This window comes from Electrona antarctica (assembly GCF_951216825.1).
Source record: "Electrona antarctica genome assembly, chromosome: 8".
Classification (NCBI taxonomy): domain Eukaryota; kingdom Metazoa; phylum Chordata; class Actinopteri; order Myctophiformes; family Myctophidae; genus Electrona; species Electrona antarctica.
In genome coordinates, this window is record NC_136789.1 from 12,237,076 (window position 1) to 12,253,937 (window position 16,862).

At 41.0% G+C, this 16,862-nt stretch overlaps 1 protein-coding gene and 1 long non-coding RNA gene across 3 annotated transcripts in view; one reads left to right on the forward strand and one right to left on the reverse strand.

Moving 5' to 3' along the window:
- The window catches only part of doc2b (double C2-like domains, beta), a gene marked incomplete at its 5' end in the record, with an annotated part of 137,570 nt that overhangs the window by 46,330 nt on the left and 74,378 nt on the right, over window positions 1-16,862 (reverse strand). The window contains one exon of the mRNA XM_079508659.1: window positions 3,709-3,732. Coding sequence (XP_079364785.1) covers window positions 3,709-3,732 — 24 coding nt within the window. The remainder of the gene's footprint in view (window positions 1-3,708; window positions 3,733-16,862) is intronic.
- The window catches only part of LOC306928495, a 134,528-nt gene that overhangs the window by 35,717 nt on the left and 81,949 nt on the right, over window positions 1-16,862 (forward strand). The window lies entirely within an intron of this gene.

Genomic DNA, 16,862 nt, shown 5'->3' on the forward strand with positions numbered 1-16,862 from the left:
CTTACTTATTCCTACACGGCAAAGTCCACAGTGTTAACCCATTAAGACTTGAGACCAGATTCTACAAAATATCTTCTAAATCGTGATAGTATTCTGAAAAACGTATCAGGGGTTTACATTTACATATCAAGGACCCCCAGAATCATCTGTATTTGGCCGTCGACCTCCATCTCAAAATATGATGTTCCAGGGACCTCCCAGAAGCAAAGATACGAGTTAAAAATGTTTCCTGCGAAATAATATATATTCAAAGATTTGTGCCACAGATCTACAAGCTCATAGTGCGGCACCAAGTACTGCGCTATGAGCTTGTAGATCTGCTATTTTTCAACAGGTTAAAAGCTATAGGTGACACAGATGCGTTCCCAGTCTTAATGGGTTAATGTAACTCTGAGAGTGTTCACATGGAACCAAATGGACCCATTTTTACACTCTCAGAGCTAGATTAACACTCCATATTTCACTGTGTAATAACTTCCTGTCAGCAAGCCATTGAAATGCTTTGAAGAACCTATCTAAATTATATCAGAAACGATGATGTTCCACAGCCTGATTTGAAGGAAATTACTAGGTGGTTAGCATGGCTTGGGGGGTGCATGGGCAGTGCATTTTGAAATACAACTTTACAACTGGAAACAACGTTTCATTTTGAACATTTGTATGATACGGGGCGACTGTGGCTCAAGAGGTAGAGCAGGTCGTCCAATGATCCATGCGTCGGCGGTTCGAATCCCGGCTCCTCCTGGCTACATGTCGAAGTGTCCTTGGGCAAGACACTGAACCCCAAATTGCTCCCGATGTGCTGGCTGGTACCTTGCATGGCTTCCGCCGCAATCGGTGTATGAATGTGTGTGTGAATGGGTGAATGTAATGCACAATCTATGTAAAGCGCCTTGGATAAAGGCGCTATATAAATGCACCATTTACCATTTATACGTTTTTGTATGATACATTTTGGACAGGATATCGCAGAGACACAAGAAATCAAAGGCAGAGAGAGAGAGAGGAAAGGCATGCGAGAATTATCGGCGGTCAGATTCAAACCTGGGTCCTCGAGCTATAGGGATCATTATGGTCTGTGCACTGAAAGACTGAGCCTGTGAGCCACCAGGCACCCCAAGAGCCTACATTTGTACTGTATCTATTGTATAGTTATTCTAATGAATAAGATTTCCTTTGACATATTTATTTAAATTAATTTAAAGGCAATAATGTAGTCCATCTCAATATACTGTACCAATCATTTGCTCACAAAAATAGATGTTACACACACATGCCTGATAGCACAAAGGTTGAACAAATGAAAGTACTTTTTTCAAAGGCTTATAGCAAACAGAATTCCTTATTTGACTAAATGATACATTTTCCTGATTTTGTATATTTTACAGATAAGATATAAGATTGTATACTGGGCATTGGGCACGCGCACACACACAATGTTGTATTACTGTGTTTCATGTGTGTTAACTCAAAGCTCTGTCCACCATGCACGCTCATTTTCCATGGTGGTTTTTGGGCTTTGCTTTCACATCATGGATCACTATTAGCATACGGGGCCCCGGCCCGAAGACAAGCCGGGGCAGGAGACATCAATCACCAGCAGCGGTAGCTAATGGAAGGGATAAGATGGCCCACTGCTCTCATCCAGACAGAGCTGACCTGTTGTCACGGTTTAGAAGGTGTTAACTCAGCAAGGGGCCAACTGAGATCAATATAGACGCTTTCATCCAAACGGCCTCATGTTGCTAGGCGACGAGCCAAATCCCTACACATGCTGCTGGTCGGTTGGTTAATATTTTCTTGTGTTAGCATTGGGCTAACCTCTGTATGTTAGCTCCCATCGACCGGTTCAGTGTAACGTTAAGCCCTGATTTGAACTTAGCTGAGAGAATGGGTGTCGCACACCGAAAACAGCAGATATACAAGCTCAGAAACATACAAAATGCATACAAATAATAAATAACAAATCACTTATACAGTACTGCACTGTATACAGTACTGCAACGGTTGTTGTTTGTCCGTTTGAATTTGAAACTGTCTATACATAGGTTCTCGGGTCAAGGCTGCTCGCCATTAGCGTGAGGGGATGAAGTGATGGAGGAAGGCATGACAGAGAAGCAACACATTGATGTCGTTTATCAACATTGAATGGTGGTGTTGACAAGTGGCTTGGTCCGTCGTAGCTTGGAACCTTGAGGCGGTGGCTGCTTATTTAGAATTTGTGTATGAATCTCAGGAGTGTCAATGTGACACATTTATGCATATCAGTCTCAATGTCAGTCATGCCATTAGTGGTGACTGGTGAATTATTGATTTGTCCTGTGGCACAAAAGGCAACCTCATTATACCATACAGGAAATAAATATAGTATACGACTTAATTAAATGAACACAATAACCCATGCTCTTTATACAATTGCATTCAATTCATACAATATTTTAAATGAATACACTTCTCTGAGTCTGGGACACTAGATTTATAACCAGACAGGAAGAGCAAGTCCACCAACAGTAGGTAGGTACAGGGACAGTGTTTTCCTAAGATCTGGTGAATCCATCCATAGTGACTGCATGGCTCATTGATTCCATATCTGTCCCTAATATACAGTATTAGCTTAGTAAACAATCTAAAGCCCTAACCGTCACCATGCAACTCCTTGGGTCAAAACGGTTGCAAGGAGTTAACGCTAAAACCGTCTCAAACCTTTGGTGTGGTTTGGGCCATTGAATTCCATGCGTTGAATCACTAGGGTCAACGTGAGTCAATGTGCAACAAGACATATCACACTGCAGGGACAACGCTAAAACCGCCTTGACCCTTTAGTGTGGTTAGGGCTTAATTCTAAGTAGACTCCCAAACATATACTATACTTTACAATTTATCTTGAGCTTGTAGATGAGCTATCTTTAAATTATTCTTTAATTTATAGAAATGTTGTTTTTTGTTTTTAATTATCCCCAAAATATTATGGACACAGGCTTAATGAGATGAAAAGGGGAACACTACATTTCAGGGTTTTTATATGGCAGATAAAGGAAGAGGACAGAAGACAGGTTTTTATATGGCAGATAAAGGAAGAGGACAGAAGACAGGTTTTTATATTGCAGATAAAGGAAGAGGACAGAAGACAGGTTTTTATATGGCAGATAAAGGAAGAGGACAGAAGACAGGTTTTTATATGGCAGATAAAGGAAGAGGACAGAAGACAGGTTTTTATATGGCAGATAAAGGAAGAGGACAGAAGACAGGTTTTTATATTGCAGATAAAGGAAGAGGACAGAAGACAGGTTTTTATATGGCAGATAAAGGAAGAGGACAGAAGACAGGTTTTTATATGGCAGATAAAGGAAGAGGACAGAAGACAGGTTTTTATATTGCAGATAAAGGAAGAGGACAGAAGACAGGTTTTTATATGGCAGATAAAGGAAGAGGACAGAAGACAGGTTTTTATATGGCAGATAAAGGAAGAGGACAGAAGACCAGTGTTTATATGGCAGATAAAGGAAGAGGACAGAAGACCAGTGTTTATATGGCAGATAAAGGAAGAGGACAGAAGACCAGTGTTTATATGGCAGATAAAGGAAGAGGACAGAAGACAGGTTTGAAATTTGCATTAGGATATTGGGCTTGGTTGTTGATTTGTTGGGGTTGCTAAGTATTGACGAGTTGGGATTGGCTGGGATCCAAAAGGTTATCTGAGTGCCTTACCTTCTTGTATCTGGGGATAGGGAGCTGTTGTCCCATACAGATAACGCAGCGACACACAGACAGGATGAAAGCATGCAAGAAAATAGGGTGGAGGAAGAAAAAGAGAAAAAGAAACATTTAAAAAGAAAGCCAAAGGTAAACAAATATGCAAGAAAATAAAAGAAGACAACATGCATAAGAGGATGGAATAACATTGTTTCTTTCCAAAGTAAACAAACAAACACAAACAAACAAACAAACGGAAAGCACATGACATCTGAAAGATACTTTCAGTATCATTTGGGTAATTGCCAACAGGAAGCTACAGTATATGGTAAATGTATTGTTTGTTTTGGCACCGCCACGTTCCAGCCCATTCCATTCGGTTTGTAACTCCACCAACGCAGACTCACAGATGTAATCCATCATTGTCAAATCCAGTTATGTACAGAAGATACTAAGTCATTTTATATTAGAACAGAAACATGGGAATTGCTCGTTGCACTACAGTGATACGTTTCTCCTGGCCGGGGGTAGAACTGAGGTGGAGAGTAACTAAGTATGTTTACTCAAATACTTCAATATTCAGTATTTTAATATTTCAATTATTTTCATTTATTGATACTTCTACTCTCCTACATCTCTGTTGGGTGGGTGGAGTAGGACGGAGGCTCTACAATAGCGACTTTAAGCAACGACGGCTACAGCAGTCTGCTCCGGCAACCGGAAATGAATCAGTGCTCGATACATAAACCTGCTCTCCGTCGCAGCCCTTTCTACTAGGAGAGAACCTACACTTACACGTAGTGTCTACAACGCCATGTTATAACCATGTTTATTGAAATTATAGCTGTCATACATTTACACCGATTGCTCCATCACCTCTCTTATGCTGTGTAATGTGTTGGCATGCTCTGAATGAAGAAATAACACTACGTCATATTAACCATGTTTATTAAAACGGTTTTAGAATAACACAGATTGCTCCAGCACCCTCCTCTTTACACTGCTGATCATGTCCAGTGCATGTAATAATTAAGCAAATTAACCATGTTTATTAAAACGGTTTTAGAATAACACAGATTGCTCCAGCACCCTCCTCTTTACACTGCTGATCATGTCCAGTGCATGTAATAATTAAGCAATATCGGCAAGTTAGCAACGGGGTGTTTAAAAAAAACGTTTGACACATGCTGCATACGTAGACGCGTCACCATTGAAACCAATGTCGCCGTCGCCGACGGCTGTTTGCTTAACGATTTTGACAGCTACGGCGATTGCGTCACAGCTCCCGTACTTCCGCCTAGCGGAGCCGTCCTGAAAACAGTCGTTGCTTAAAGTCCCTATTGTCCCGGTGGGGGCTCCTCACTGGCAGCTGGGCTAGTAAGGTACAACAGTAAGTGACATGGTTAGGCATTTATTGGCATAACGACAAAAATTGGGGTGGAAGAGGGGTAAAATGATTGGCTACTAAGGAATAAAAGAATAAGGCTCAGAATGCAACTACGACTAATAAACCAACCTTATTTCAATTTATTCTGTGTTTTATTTTATTTCCCCTTGGTTTTGTTTGGGAGCACTTTCTCCCCATTATTTCAATTCACCATTAATGAGCACATCTGAGATCTGACACTCTGAACTCATTAAAGTGGATGGTAATGTGTTCTTTCATGATAACCCCAGAGATACGTTATTCATATCTTAATTCCTTTAGATGCGTGGTTTGCAAATCCCAATAATAGTGATGATGATAAAACTATATTTAAGTATTTTCTTTCAATAATACTGCATTGGTTTTTCAGAAATGGCATAACATACAAGCAAAGGAGACAAGAAATGAAATGAGGAGGAATAAAAAGGGACGTAAGAAGGACAAAGACAAAATATATATATATATATATATATATATATATATATATATATAAATATAAATTAATAATAATAATAATAAAAAAGCCTCCCATTCCGCAAACCATCAACACCATCAGTGCCACAATAATCCATACAGCGCAAAGGCGTACATACCCCCCACAGACAAGAGCACTTGCATTGCCCGGGCGGTTAGCTCAACCGTCTGGGCACCTACAGTAGGTTGCTGAGCCAGCTGCCTGACGGCGTGCCGTGGGTTAGACTCCCAATCCCGACTGCCTTTGCCGCGTATCATCCCCCCATCTCTCTCCCCATTTCCTGTCGGATTACTTTCAACATATCAATAAAGGCAGAAAAAGCCAAAAAAATATCTTAAAAAAAAAAGAGAACTTGCATATCTTTAAAAGGGAGAGGGAAGAGGAGATCCAAGCACAGAATGTGTAGGAGAGGAAGTCATATCTTTACCAGGCATAGTGGTGGTGGTGACACCAGTGATGCTAAAGAATGAGAAGCCATGTTCACCGTGTCCCCAATGACTTTCAGTCAATCAGTCAGGTTACCAACTAAATGGGCAGTGAACTTTCAGAAGGAGCCAGGAAAATGGTGAATTTATAGACTGCACCGTAGCGCTTTTATCCAGAGCTTCAGGACAGATCTTTCTTTGCCTTTAAGACTGCACATCATCACGAGGGAGAACATTAAAAATATCTCCTTTATACCAAAGCGTAGCAGTTGGATAGTTGTCTTTAATCCAGTTCATTAAAATCCATCAAAACAATATTTAACTATGATAATAATGAATGAATGAAAATGTGCAATGAGGTCATTGCATATTGTACATGTGACCATAAATCAATGACAGTTTTCCAAACTAGGTCGGTGAATGTATTTAATGAAGTTGTTGAAACAGATTAACAAATTGAACAGCAGGGGGTCTTGGCACAAATTTAGCTGTACATGGATCTTTAATACAGGTGTAGGAAACCTTCACAGGTTAACCCGGTGTGTTTATTTATTTATTTTTTGGGGACCATTCCTTATCTTTTAATGTCCTTATCCTTTTTGTTTGTTTGTTTTTTAACCTGGTTGGCTAGTTTTTCTTATCTCATGGATTAAAGTTCTAAGTCGCCACGACTGATGTCAGTCATTTGGATTCCATAGAAGCCAGCATGTCTTCCATGGAAGCATGTCGCGCACCCTAAAAGGCCAAGCCTATCTACAAGGCGATATGACCTGAGCTTGTAGATGGACTATTTTTGGTTATTTTAAGATTGTGTGTTTGAATAGTGTTTCAATTGGTCAAACAATAGAATCCATGTTCAGATGCATCTTCCAAACACCCTTATGCTCTCAGATATTTCATGAAAGCAAAGGTTAAAGCCTCAATCGGCAATTTCTTTAACTGGTTAGAAAATATACGTCTAGAACGAACTGCTTTCATGCTGTTTCACAAATCACAGATTGTTTCAGCCATCATGAGATTTTACTTTGCTTTATTCCATGTTATCTGCTTTATTATCTGTTCTTTTAATTGCTGTACCTGCCATGGTGACTGAATGTCCCTCGTGGAATCAATAAAGGTCTATCCATCTATCTGTCTATACCTTGTAGCTTTCAACTTCTAACTGTCTGTGTTGGCTACCCCCCGAATCACCACTTTCCATGTCCCAGTCTTCAGACAGTTTTTGCTTATAAAAATATAGCAGCATTGGAATCGAAGACCTCTTAGAGCAGAGACCTGACAGTACCACCCTGAGCAAGCAACTTTGCGACAGTGGCAATGAAAATTAACTGGAAGAAACGTCAGGCAGACCCTAGTAGTCTCTTGAGACAGACTGTTGACTGTCAAATTCAAAGGAAAAGAGGGCGCTGTTTATTTTATTTTTTGACAATGGGTTCTCAGATTGAGGAAACCCAGACTCTAGGGTGGGCAGCCACCACAAACAGCCTTTTAGATGGCAGCTCAATACATTATATACAAGGACAAACATCACACCTGTGTGAAGTGAGCGGTGCAACTGTACATGTATTGTTATAGTTACTGTACTGTACTGTGTCATATACTGTATTGTAGTGCACTGTGCTCTCTACTGTAGTGCACTCTGTGCCACTTTACTCTGTGCTGTACTCTACTGGCCACTTTAGGTGGTGCAGCTTTCCGTGCTTGGACATACAGACACAGGGACAGATATACGGACACACATAGCTCCGTAATGGAGCAGAGGCACCGCTCAAAAAACAAGTATTTATTACTTACACAACATAAAAGCTCTTCTAATAGCGTATAGTTTGAATAATAAAATATATGTATTATTTATGTAAACCACAGACAGACCACTTTCACTTGCACTTAGAAAATAATCTTTAAAAGTGGCAAAAAATAGCTGGTCTACAATATTTATAAACCTCACCGACCGACTTAAAGGGACACTTCACCCCTTTTGAAACCAGATCTTATTTTAATGATGTTTGGGAGACAAACGCTTTCCTTGAGGTTTTTATGTGGGTAATATGTGTTTTTAGATACTTTAGTATTTCCAAGTGTGAAGTGTCCATGATGTCATGGACACTGGGCTCACTTACTTCCTGGACTACATCAAGGACTGTCTAAAGAGGATGAGACGCGAAGACCGTACGGGCGACGCCATGTTGCTCCATGGTGCTCCAAGGAAGGAAAGAAACATGCGCAATGGGCTATATGCAGCCAACACTTCCGCGTTCAGCTTCCTTGGTCTCAACTGCGCATGTTTCTTTCCTTCCATGGAGCACCATGGAGCAACATGGCGTCGCCCGTACGGTCTTCGCGTCTCGTCCTCTTTAGACAGTCCTTGGACTACATGTTGTCTCAGTAAGACAGCCCTCCCCTATCCACAAGGAGGAGCAGTGCACCAAAGCATTATGGGAATTGTAGTCCAGGAAGGAAGTGAGCACAGTGTCCAAGACATCACGGACACTTTCAAATACTAAAATATATAAAAACACACATTACCCAGATAAAAACCCCACAAAAGTGTTTATTGTCTCCCAAACATTATTAAAATAAGATTTGGTTGCAAAAGGGGGGAAGTGTCCCTTTAACTTCTTTCACTTGCATTTAAAAAATAACACATCGTTGTGAGCTTGTTGATTGCTATTGATCTGCTATTTTATATTATTTTGTATTAAGTAGTGTATTCATTCACAAGATTATTATACTTTTCTTGACTGAAATAATGGAGATACAAGGTTTCTGCCCATCAGCAATGTATGATGATGAGTGATGATGACTATGAGTTCTCACAGACGGAGAATATGAGAGGAGTGCTGTGCTGCTGACCATGAAATTGTAGCTAATTACTTGGTCTAGTTGGAAATGTAATACAATTTAATTGATTTTGCTTAGTGAAAAGGTTTAACGATAAAATGAACGTACTTGTGTAATGACTTTTTTTTCCTTCTAGTGTAATACAGGATCAGCAATCATTTAGTGACAACATTTTTGTCACATCGTCTTTTAAATGTCACGGAGGTTCCAGAAGAAGAAAGTAGATTTAACTGTAAGAGCAATTGTGTTCAGATATGTTAAGGCGTGTGGAGAGTTGCTCATTACATTGGCATATACAAATATTATATTCAACCAAAATAATTATTTGATTGCTCTCTCAAGTGTTATCTTGGTATCAACCAAGGCAGCCAGAGGGTTTGTTGGTGTTACAGTACATTCAGCTCATAGATTCCACCATGCTTATCACCTTAAAGGCCCGGGGTTATTTAATCCATTAATAAAATCGTTTATAGTGCCCGGAGCACTTTTACCGACCGGATGTTGTTGTGACGCTATGGCCGTTTTTAGCCCAAGGAGTTTTTTTGTGCAAAACTAATGCTTGGAATGGATTCAGCATCATGACAAGTTGACAACCCCCTAGTTTGACACGTCACAAGCAGCGTCAAGCAGTTTCTACATGCTGGGGACCCATACTCAACATTTCTAACATACAACTTTGGTGTACTCAACATGCCTGGGTCACATTCTGGCAAGTGGACTATAAAGGGATATTTCACTTTAAAAAAAACGTTGTCATTTTATCGTCTACTCAGGCTTATGTGAACACCACAGACAGTTTTTAAGTTGCTTGATTCAGTATTTATATTTGATATTAATTTATACAAACCCATTATAACTTAAAACTCAATTTTAACCATGATACATTCATCGAAAACACCCAACCTTTTTTCTGTTGACTGATAATGTCCTAATACGTGAGGGGGCTGTGATTTTTCATTTACTGTTTTTAATATCTAATTACTGAATGAAGCAACTTAAAGACTGTCTGGGGTGTTCACATTAGCCTGAGTAGACGATAAAATTACCAAAAGTCTTTTTGAAAGTGAAATATCCCTTTAAAAATCACACCCGTGTGAAGTGAGGGGCGCTCTTAACATCTTACAACATCGAGGAGGGAATGTGGTGTAATGATGATGTAAAACAAATGGTGTCAAAACAAACATTAAATTATCTTTATTGTTAATGGGATTTAATGTTTGTGTTAGGGACAAAACAACATCTACCCTCTTGGGGTAGATGAAACTCTGCAGCTTTCCACGTTTGTGGTATTGGATTGGCAACTCTCAAAAGGCTCCAAATTGTCAAATCTTTTCAGTCATGCGATCATTTATTAAGTGTCTGCAAACGTGCTCTCTGTTGCAAAATGCTTCTTTCTAATTATGCACTACTGTACATCTCAGAATCATCTTTATTGTCACATCACAGGTTTACAGGTGTAAAACAGTGGGTGAAATTCATGTTTAATATTCCCTTCCTAGTAAAGCAATGGCCAGCAGCAGCCCTATGTAATTGTTGAAATCAGTGAACCATTATGAATCATACAAAGCTGTTTGGCTGACAGATGGCAAGATAATCATCGTTCTTGTGGTTATCTTTAGTACGCACATTACATTCATAATTGATGCTACCATCATATCTTTTGTTCAGCTTAAGTGACATTTTCCCCCTTTCAGTAGTGAGTTTGTTCAGAGGCGTGTGTGTGTGCGTGTGTGCGTGCGTGCGTGCGTGCGTGCGTGCGTGCGTGCGCATGAAACAAAGCTCACTGACAAAGTGCTGTCAATGGCTCACAAATAGGCTGTGTTCATTTATCTGTAACGGTGGTTATACACTTGGTTTCACGGTTGGAGCCGTGCCGCCCGAAGGTGGCTTTATGTACATGAGGCACTGGCGAGCGAGCTAAAGTGAGCAAGTCGCCGTGCCGAGCGTTGCAAAGTGTCCTTCAGTCGTTTCAGTGCTGTCCGATTTATGTACCCAAAAGGAATCGTAAATCATTGTGTGTGTGTGTCTGTGTCCCTACCTCCGAGACGCCATTTCTTAGTTATCTATCTATCTATCTATCTATCTATCTATCTATCTATCTATCTATCTATCTATCTATCTATCTATCTATCTATCTATCTATCTATCTATCTATCGGTACATCGCTTCAAGGTAAGAGATGTAATTAAATGTTAAGAGGTTGCAGTTGGATCTACTATGAACGTACACAAACCCCCAGAGTCCAGAGAAAACTCAAGTCGACAGGCAGTGTAATTTTGCTGAATGGGATAACACTGCCGCCGTTGCCACAGTGTCAGCTTACACCACTACACCAGCCATAGAATATTGTGCATAAACCTTGTATCTCCATATTTCAATTTTCAACTTTTATGTTTTTTTCACATCATACATCATACTACATACATCATACAGTGTCGCACAAAAGTAGCAACGTTGTGAACTTGTACTGTAGACCTGCTATAATTCTATCTGTGGGATTTATACATATTGAACCAATAAAAAGTATTTAAAAATAACTTGTGAATACGCAACTTTCCACCCAACTGTGACAACAATGCTTTGTGGCATCAAATCCAAAGTTCATCTACAGCAGGGGTTCTCAACGTTTTTGGCCGGGGACCCCCGGAAATGCTTTGGCAATGTCTCGGGACCCCCGCCCCGCCCCTTCCCGACCCCCAATATAAATTGACTGCTACAATAACCTTAAACCATTTTGGGCGGGAACCCCTTTTGGTGTTTTAAGCATTGTTATAATTTAGCTATTGAAAAATAGCAGATCTACAAGCTCATAGCGCGCCACCGAGTGGCGCGCTACGAGCTTGTAGGTCTGCTATTTTAAAAAAATCGTGAAAATACATTTTTTTTGTAATCTTTTTTTTTTTTTTTTTTTTTTTTTGAAAATATTTTGGGGACCCCCTAAAATAATTTGGCGACCCCCCGAGGGGTCGCGACCCACGGGTTGAGAACCCCTGATCTACAGTACAAATAACATTTCCTCACATTATGTACACGAACAGCATAATAGATACACCTGTATCTGTTGTGGACATTCAGACTGGGTATTACACACTTTTGCAACATTTAGTCGCCTGGACATTTGTTTTTGTACTTCTACAGCAGACTACACGCACGCACGCACGCACGCAAGCACGCCACACTCCTTAACCCATTAAGGTTTCCTATACTCACCAAGGGATCGATAACAATCACAAGATTTCATTAGTGGTATTTCCACTGCTCTTGGAGCAAACCGCTTCTTCCAGGAAATTACATGGGCAGGATGCAAATCTATAGGTTTTAATTAACACAGCCTGCTTATTTGAGATGTAGGGGCACTATGTCAAGCTATTAGCGTGTTCGACGTACTAATCAGACATGAGCTGCCTTGGCCTGCATGGCCAAGAATGAGAATAAGGTATTGTAAAATACAGAGAAATAACAATAATACAATACAATTTACAACAGCCATTCTCACGAGGGTACTGCAAGTGGGCCCCCAAATTAATTGACAAAACATGTTTTTAATGATAATATAATTTATATTAAAAAGTGATAGCAATAAATAAGAACGTGAATTATACTACTGTATGTTGGTTCCATTGATTCGCGGTGGAACATAATTGATTGTCAATCGACATAATAGTCATGCTACCAGTAAGATGCCTGAGGGCGAGGTTGCGTGCACCCATCCGCCTCGTTGACTTCTCCCTCACTATTGATGGCTCCACTGTCACCCCCTCCACCCGAGTCCACAACCTCGGTGTCATCCTTGACCCCACCCTCTCCTTCCAGCCCCATGTCAACCAGATCACTAAAGCTGCCTTTTTTCACCTCCGCAACATTGCCCCACCTTTGTCCCATGCTATCACACACTCCCGCTGAGACACTCATCCATGCCTTCATCACATCCAGACTCGACTACTGCAATAGCCTCCTGTATGGCGTCACCAACAAGGTTCTCAAAAAACTACAGTGTTCAAAACTCTGCCGCCCCCCTGCTCACCAGTACCCGATCCAGGGACCACATCACACGTGTCCTCCGTGAACTGCACTGGCTCCCAGTCAAATTCAGAATTGACTTCAAAATACTCACCATCACATACAAAGCCCTCAACAACCAGGCCCCCCTCTACCTCTCTGAACTCATCCAACGCCATGTCCCCACCCGCTCCCTCAGGTCAAGCACTGCCAACCAACTGGAACCCCATAAGTCAAACAAGCGAACCTGGGGTGACAGGGCCTTCGCAGTGGCCGCCCCCTCATTGTGGAACTCACTCCCAGCTCACACCAGAGCTGCCCCACCTTTGAAATGTTCAAAAGCACATTTAAAACCCACCTTTTCAGACTTGCTTTTCCTACATAATTCCCCACCCAACACTTTGTCTGCCTACCTTACTTTCTAGTTTTTAACCTTTTAACTAGTTTATTTTTCTAATAAAACTAAGACTTCACCACTTTTCAACCTATCTTCATATAATTGGTCCTCAGTCTCATAGGAGGGCTGTGGGCGGTTCAAAAACTGTCTTCCAGTGACATCATCCATGGGGAATCCAAGCTAATAGAAAGTGTAGGCTTTCTTTTCCTGAAAAGTTACAATGCGATAATGGAAGCCATCGTTCTCGCAATACTAAAAATGCCTAACGATGATGTCACTGAAGACGGTTTTCTGAACTGCCAACAGCCCTCCTATGAGATACAGACCGAGTACAAAATAATTGTGCTATTTTATCTTGAACATTAGTGAGGACCAATTATATGAAGAAAAGTGGTGAAGTTGTCCTTTAACATGGTCAGATGGCCGCAAACGCTTTTGTGGTTTTCTCAAGTGGGCCCTGATCCAGAACGGGTTGAGAACCACTGATTTACATTTTATGCGTTCAGCAGATGCTCTTATACAGAGCAAATTGCAAGATTGGAGTAAATGGCATGAGCCTTAGTCAACACACGACAGGGTAGGGCTGACCTTCAACCTCTTTTGTCAAGTCGAAGCTTCTAACCATAAAACGAGCCGAATGCAAAGCTTCGAAGATAATAAAAATAAAGTGAAAAACAAACAAACAAAATTCAATTTTCATGTTCAACTTTCGTGCCATCGAACAAAGCTTCGAATATTCAAATGTGTTGGGTCAGCCCTAGTAAATAGTCAGCTAAACCGAGTGCAAAGAAAACAATGAAGTGCTACAAAGTAACGCAGATACCAGTTAAACATCAAACCTAGCATCCGTCTAAACATCATGCTATCTAAAGCATTTGAGGATGACCATACTCAGTGGTTCTCAAAGTGGGGTCCAGGGACCCTCAGGGGTCCTTCAGAGGGATTCAAATTGACCCTTACTGGTCTGTAACACTGACACCCTTACAGGTCTGTAACACTGACACCCTTACAGGTCTGTAACACTGACACCCTTACAGGTCTGTAACACTGACACCCTTACAGGTCTGTAACACTGACACCCTTACTGGTCTGTAACACTGACACCCTTACAGGTCTGTAACACTGACACCCTTACAGGTCTGTAACACTGACACCCTTACAGGTCTGTAACACTGACACCCTTACTGGTCTGTAACACTGACACCCTAACAGGTCTGTAACACTGACACCCTTACTGGTCTGTAACACTGACTACTTACAGGTCTGTAACACTGACACCCTTACAGGTCTGTAACACTGACACCCTTACAGGTCTGTAACACTGACACCCTTACAGGTCTGTAACACTGACACCCTTACTGGTCTGTAACACTGACACCCTTACAGGTCTAACACTGACACCCGTACTGGTCTGTAACACTGACACCCTTACAGGTCTGTAACACTGACACCCTTACAGGTCTGTAACACTGACACCCTTACAGGTCTGTAACACTGAGACCCTTACAGGTCTGTAACACTGACACCCTTACTGGTTGATGTGGTTCCATTTGTACACTTCTATTTGTTGTACACCATTTGGGTTCCATTTGATTTATGGGGGTTCTTGAAATTAAAACGTTTGAGAACCACTGCTGTATATGTATAAAATCCAAATAGGTTTATGACAGAGGGAGAAAAAAATAAACATGGTTTCTTTGGTTGACTAGTCTGTGGTGTACAGGTAGATCCATCCAGGAGTCTAGCAGTCCAGCAAAATAGCTACCATCAATCAAGAGTGACTGGTGCCTGCCCACGCTGCTGCCCACTTCGCTGTGTGGCACTTACCTTGTCAAACATGACTGTCAGACTGTCACCATTTCTTCTTTGAATTGTTTCACAATAACAACAAACATTCTTTAAGAAATACTGGGAAACACCACCACAGGCTCCTGAGGAGTGCAAGGACAGCCTGGGTTGTTAGCTTTTATATGGTGTGCCACAATCATTTGCTCTCTCTCTCTCTCTCTCTCTCTCTCTCTCTCTCTCTCTCTCTCTCTCTCTCTCTCTCTCTCTCTCTCTCTCTCTCTCTCTCTCTCTCTCTCTCTCTCTCTCTCTCTCTCTCTCTCTCTCTCTCTCTCTCTCTCTCTCTCTCTCTCTCTCTCTCTCTCTCTCTCTCTCTCTCTCTCTCTCTCTCTTGAAAGCAGTTGAATGAACTCACACTGAATAATTGTGGCGTAGGCAATGAAAAGCCTACACTTCCATTGGAAATCGTAACCTTTGACAGATAATAAAAACATAATTCACACAAGGAATTAACAATCAGACGTTGTGGATTACAGAGAAATTGAAATGGGAATGATATCAGTCTGCATCGTGCACACATGTCATGTTGTATCTTGTATTGCAACATTGATGTAACCTACGTACATATCGATCATAGTGATTGATAGAACTGTTGTTTGAGTCAATGGTCCTCATTCGGTAATGCTCTGCCTACACAGTATGTGGTGATTGGTGATTGGGGGGGGATGATTAGTACTGCACTCTGCTGTGATTTAACACAGCTCTGTATGTTAATCAAAACAGGATTTCATTGAGACATATGCCATCAGTACGTCCTACACTGTGACTGCAGAAACTGTTTTGTGCAAACGACACACACATCCATAGAAGAAAGGATGTCGTTGATGCCGGGCAGAAACCTCTTATCTCCATATTCTTGTGTTCTTTCATAAATGAATGCCCTTCTTAATCACACTACAGCTTCACGCAAAAGCATAAAAAGTAGCAGATCTGCAAGCTCGAAACTTGGGACAATGCAACATGTTCTGAGGCACAAGGCAACACATTTTTTTTATTTGAATGCTAACAGTTTTGGACATAATGAGGTTTTTTGCTTGGGAAAGAGGCGAAATGCGAAATGCCGCAGCACCAAACTTCCATTATGCCAAGTGCCAACTAACGTCAAATGTCCCGCAAATTATTTTAATATTATTGATGACATCATCAAATGAATTATTAACCATTCAGACTATAGCCAACTTTAATACCTCTGACGAGGAAGGATATAGTATGGTTGAAATGGCTATACGTGTCCAGAACAACAATTCCCCAGGCATGATTCTGATATATAACAGAGATGATAGTAATCCAAAGGATAATGCAGCTCTGATAAAAGATATATTTTTTACCTCTGCAAAGAACAAATCTATTGTTCAATAGAAAGGGCTTATAATATAATTACCAAGTAGCCTTGGTCCTGAGCTTGAATTTAGGATACTTAAATCAATAGATTAACTAGAGTTGCGTTATGTGGGTAGTACTTTTTTAACGGCTGTCAAAATAAGCTGATCTACCAGTTCATGCAGTGCGGTGCATCGCAGACCACCGCGTTCACGACACGTTGTAAGCTCAGACATGAGAGCGCATTTTGCAGGAATGTGATTACTTTTTTCACCCGAGGAAATATATTTCGGTTCCTGACTCCTGTTGCCTTATATGGTGTGGACTGGGCATGGATGTTCAATTATACCAGGCGACACCAGGCGAATCGCTTGGGAAATGAGCTCCAGCCACGATCTGCACAAATGAAGCCATTATGCAACCTTTGGTGAATGACACGTG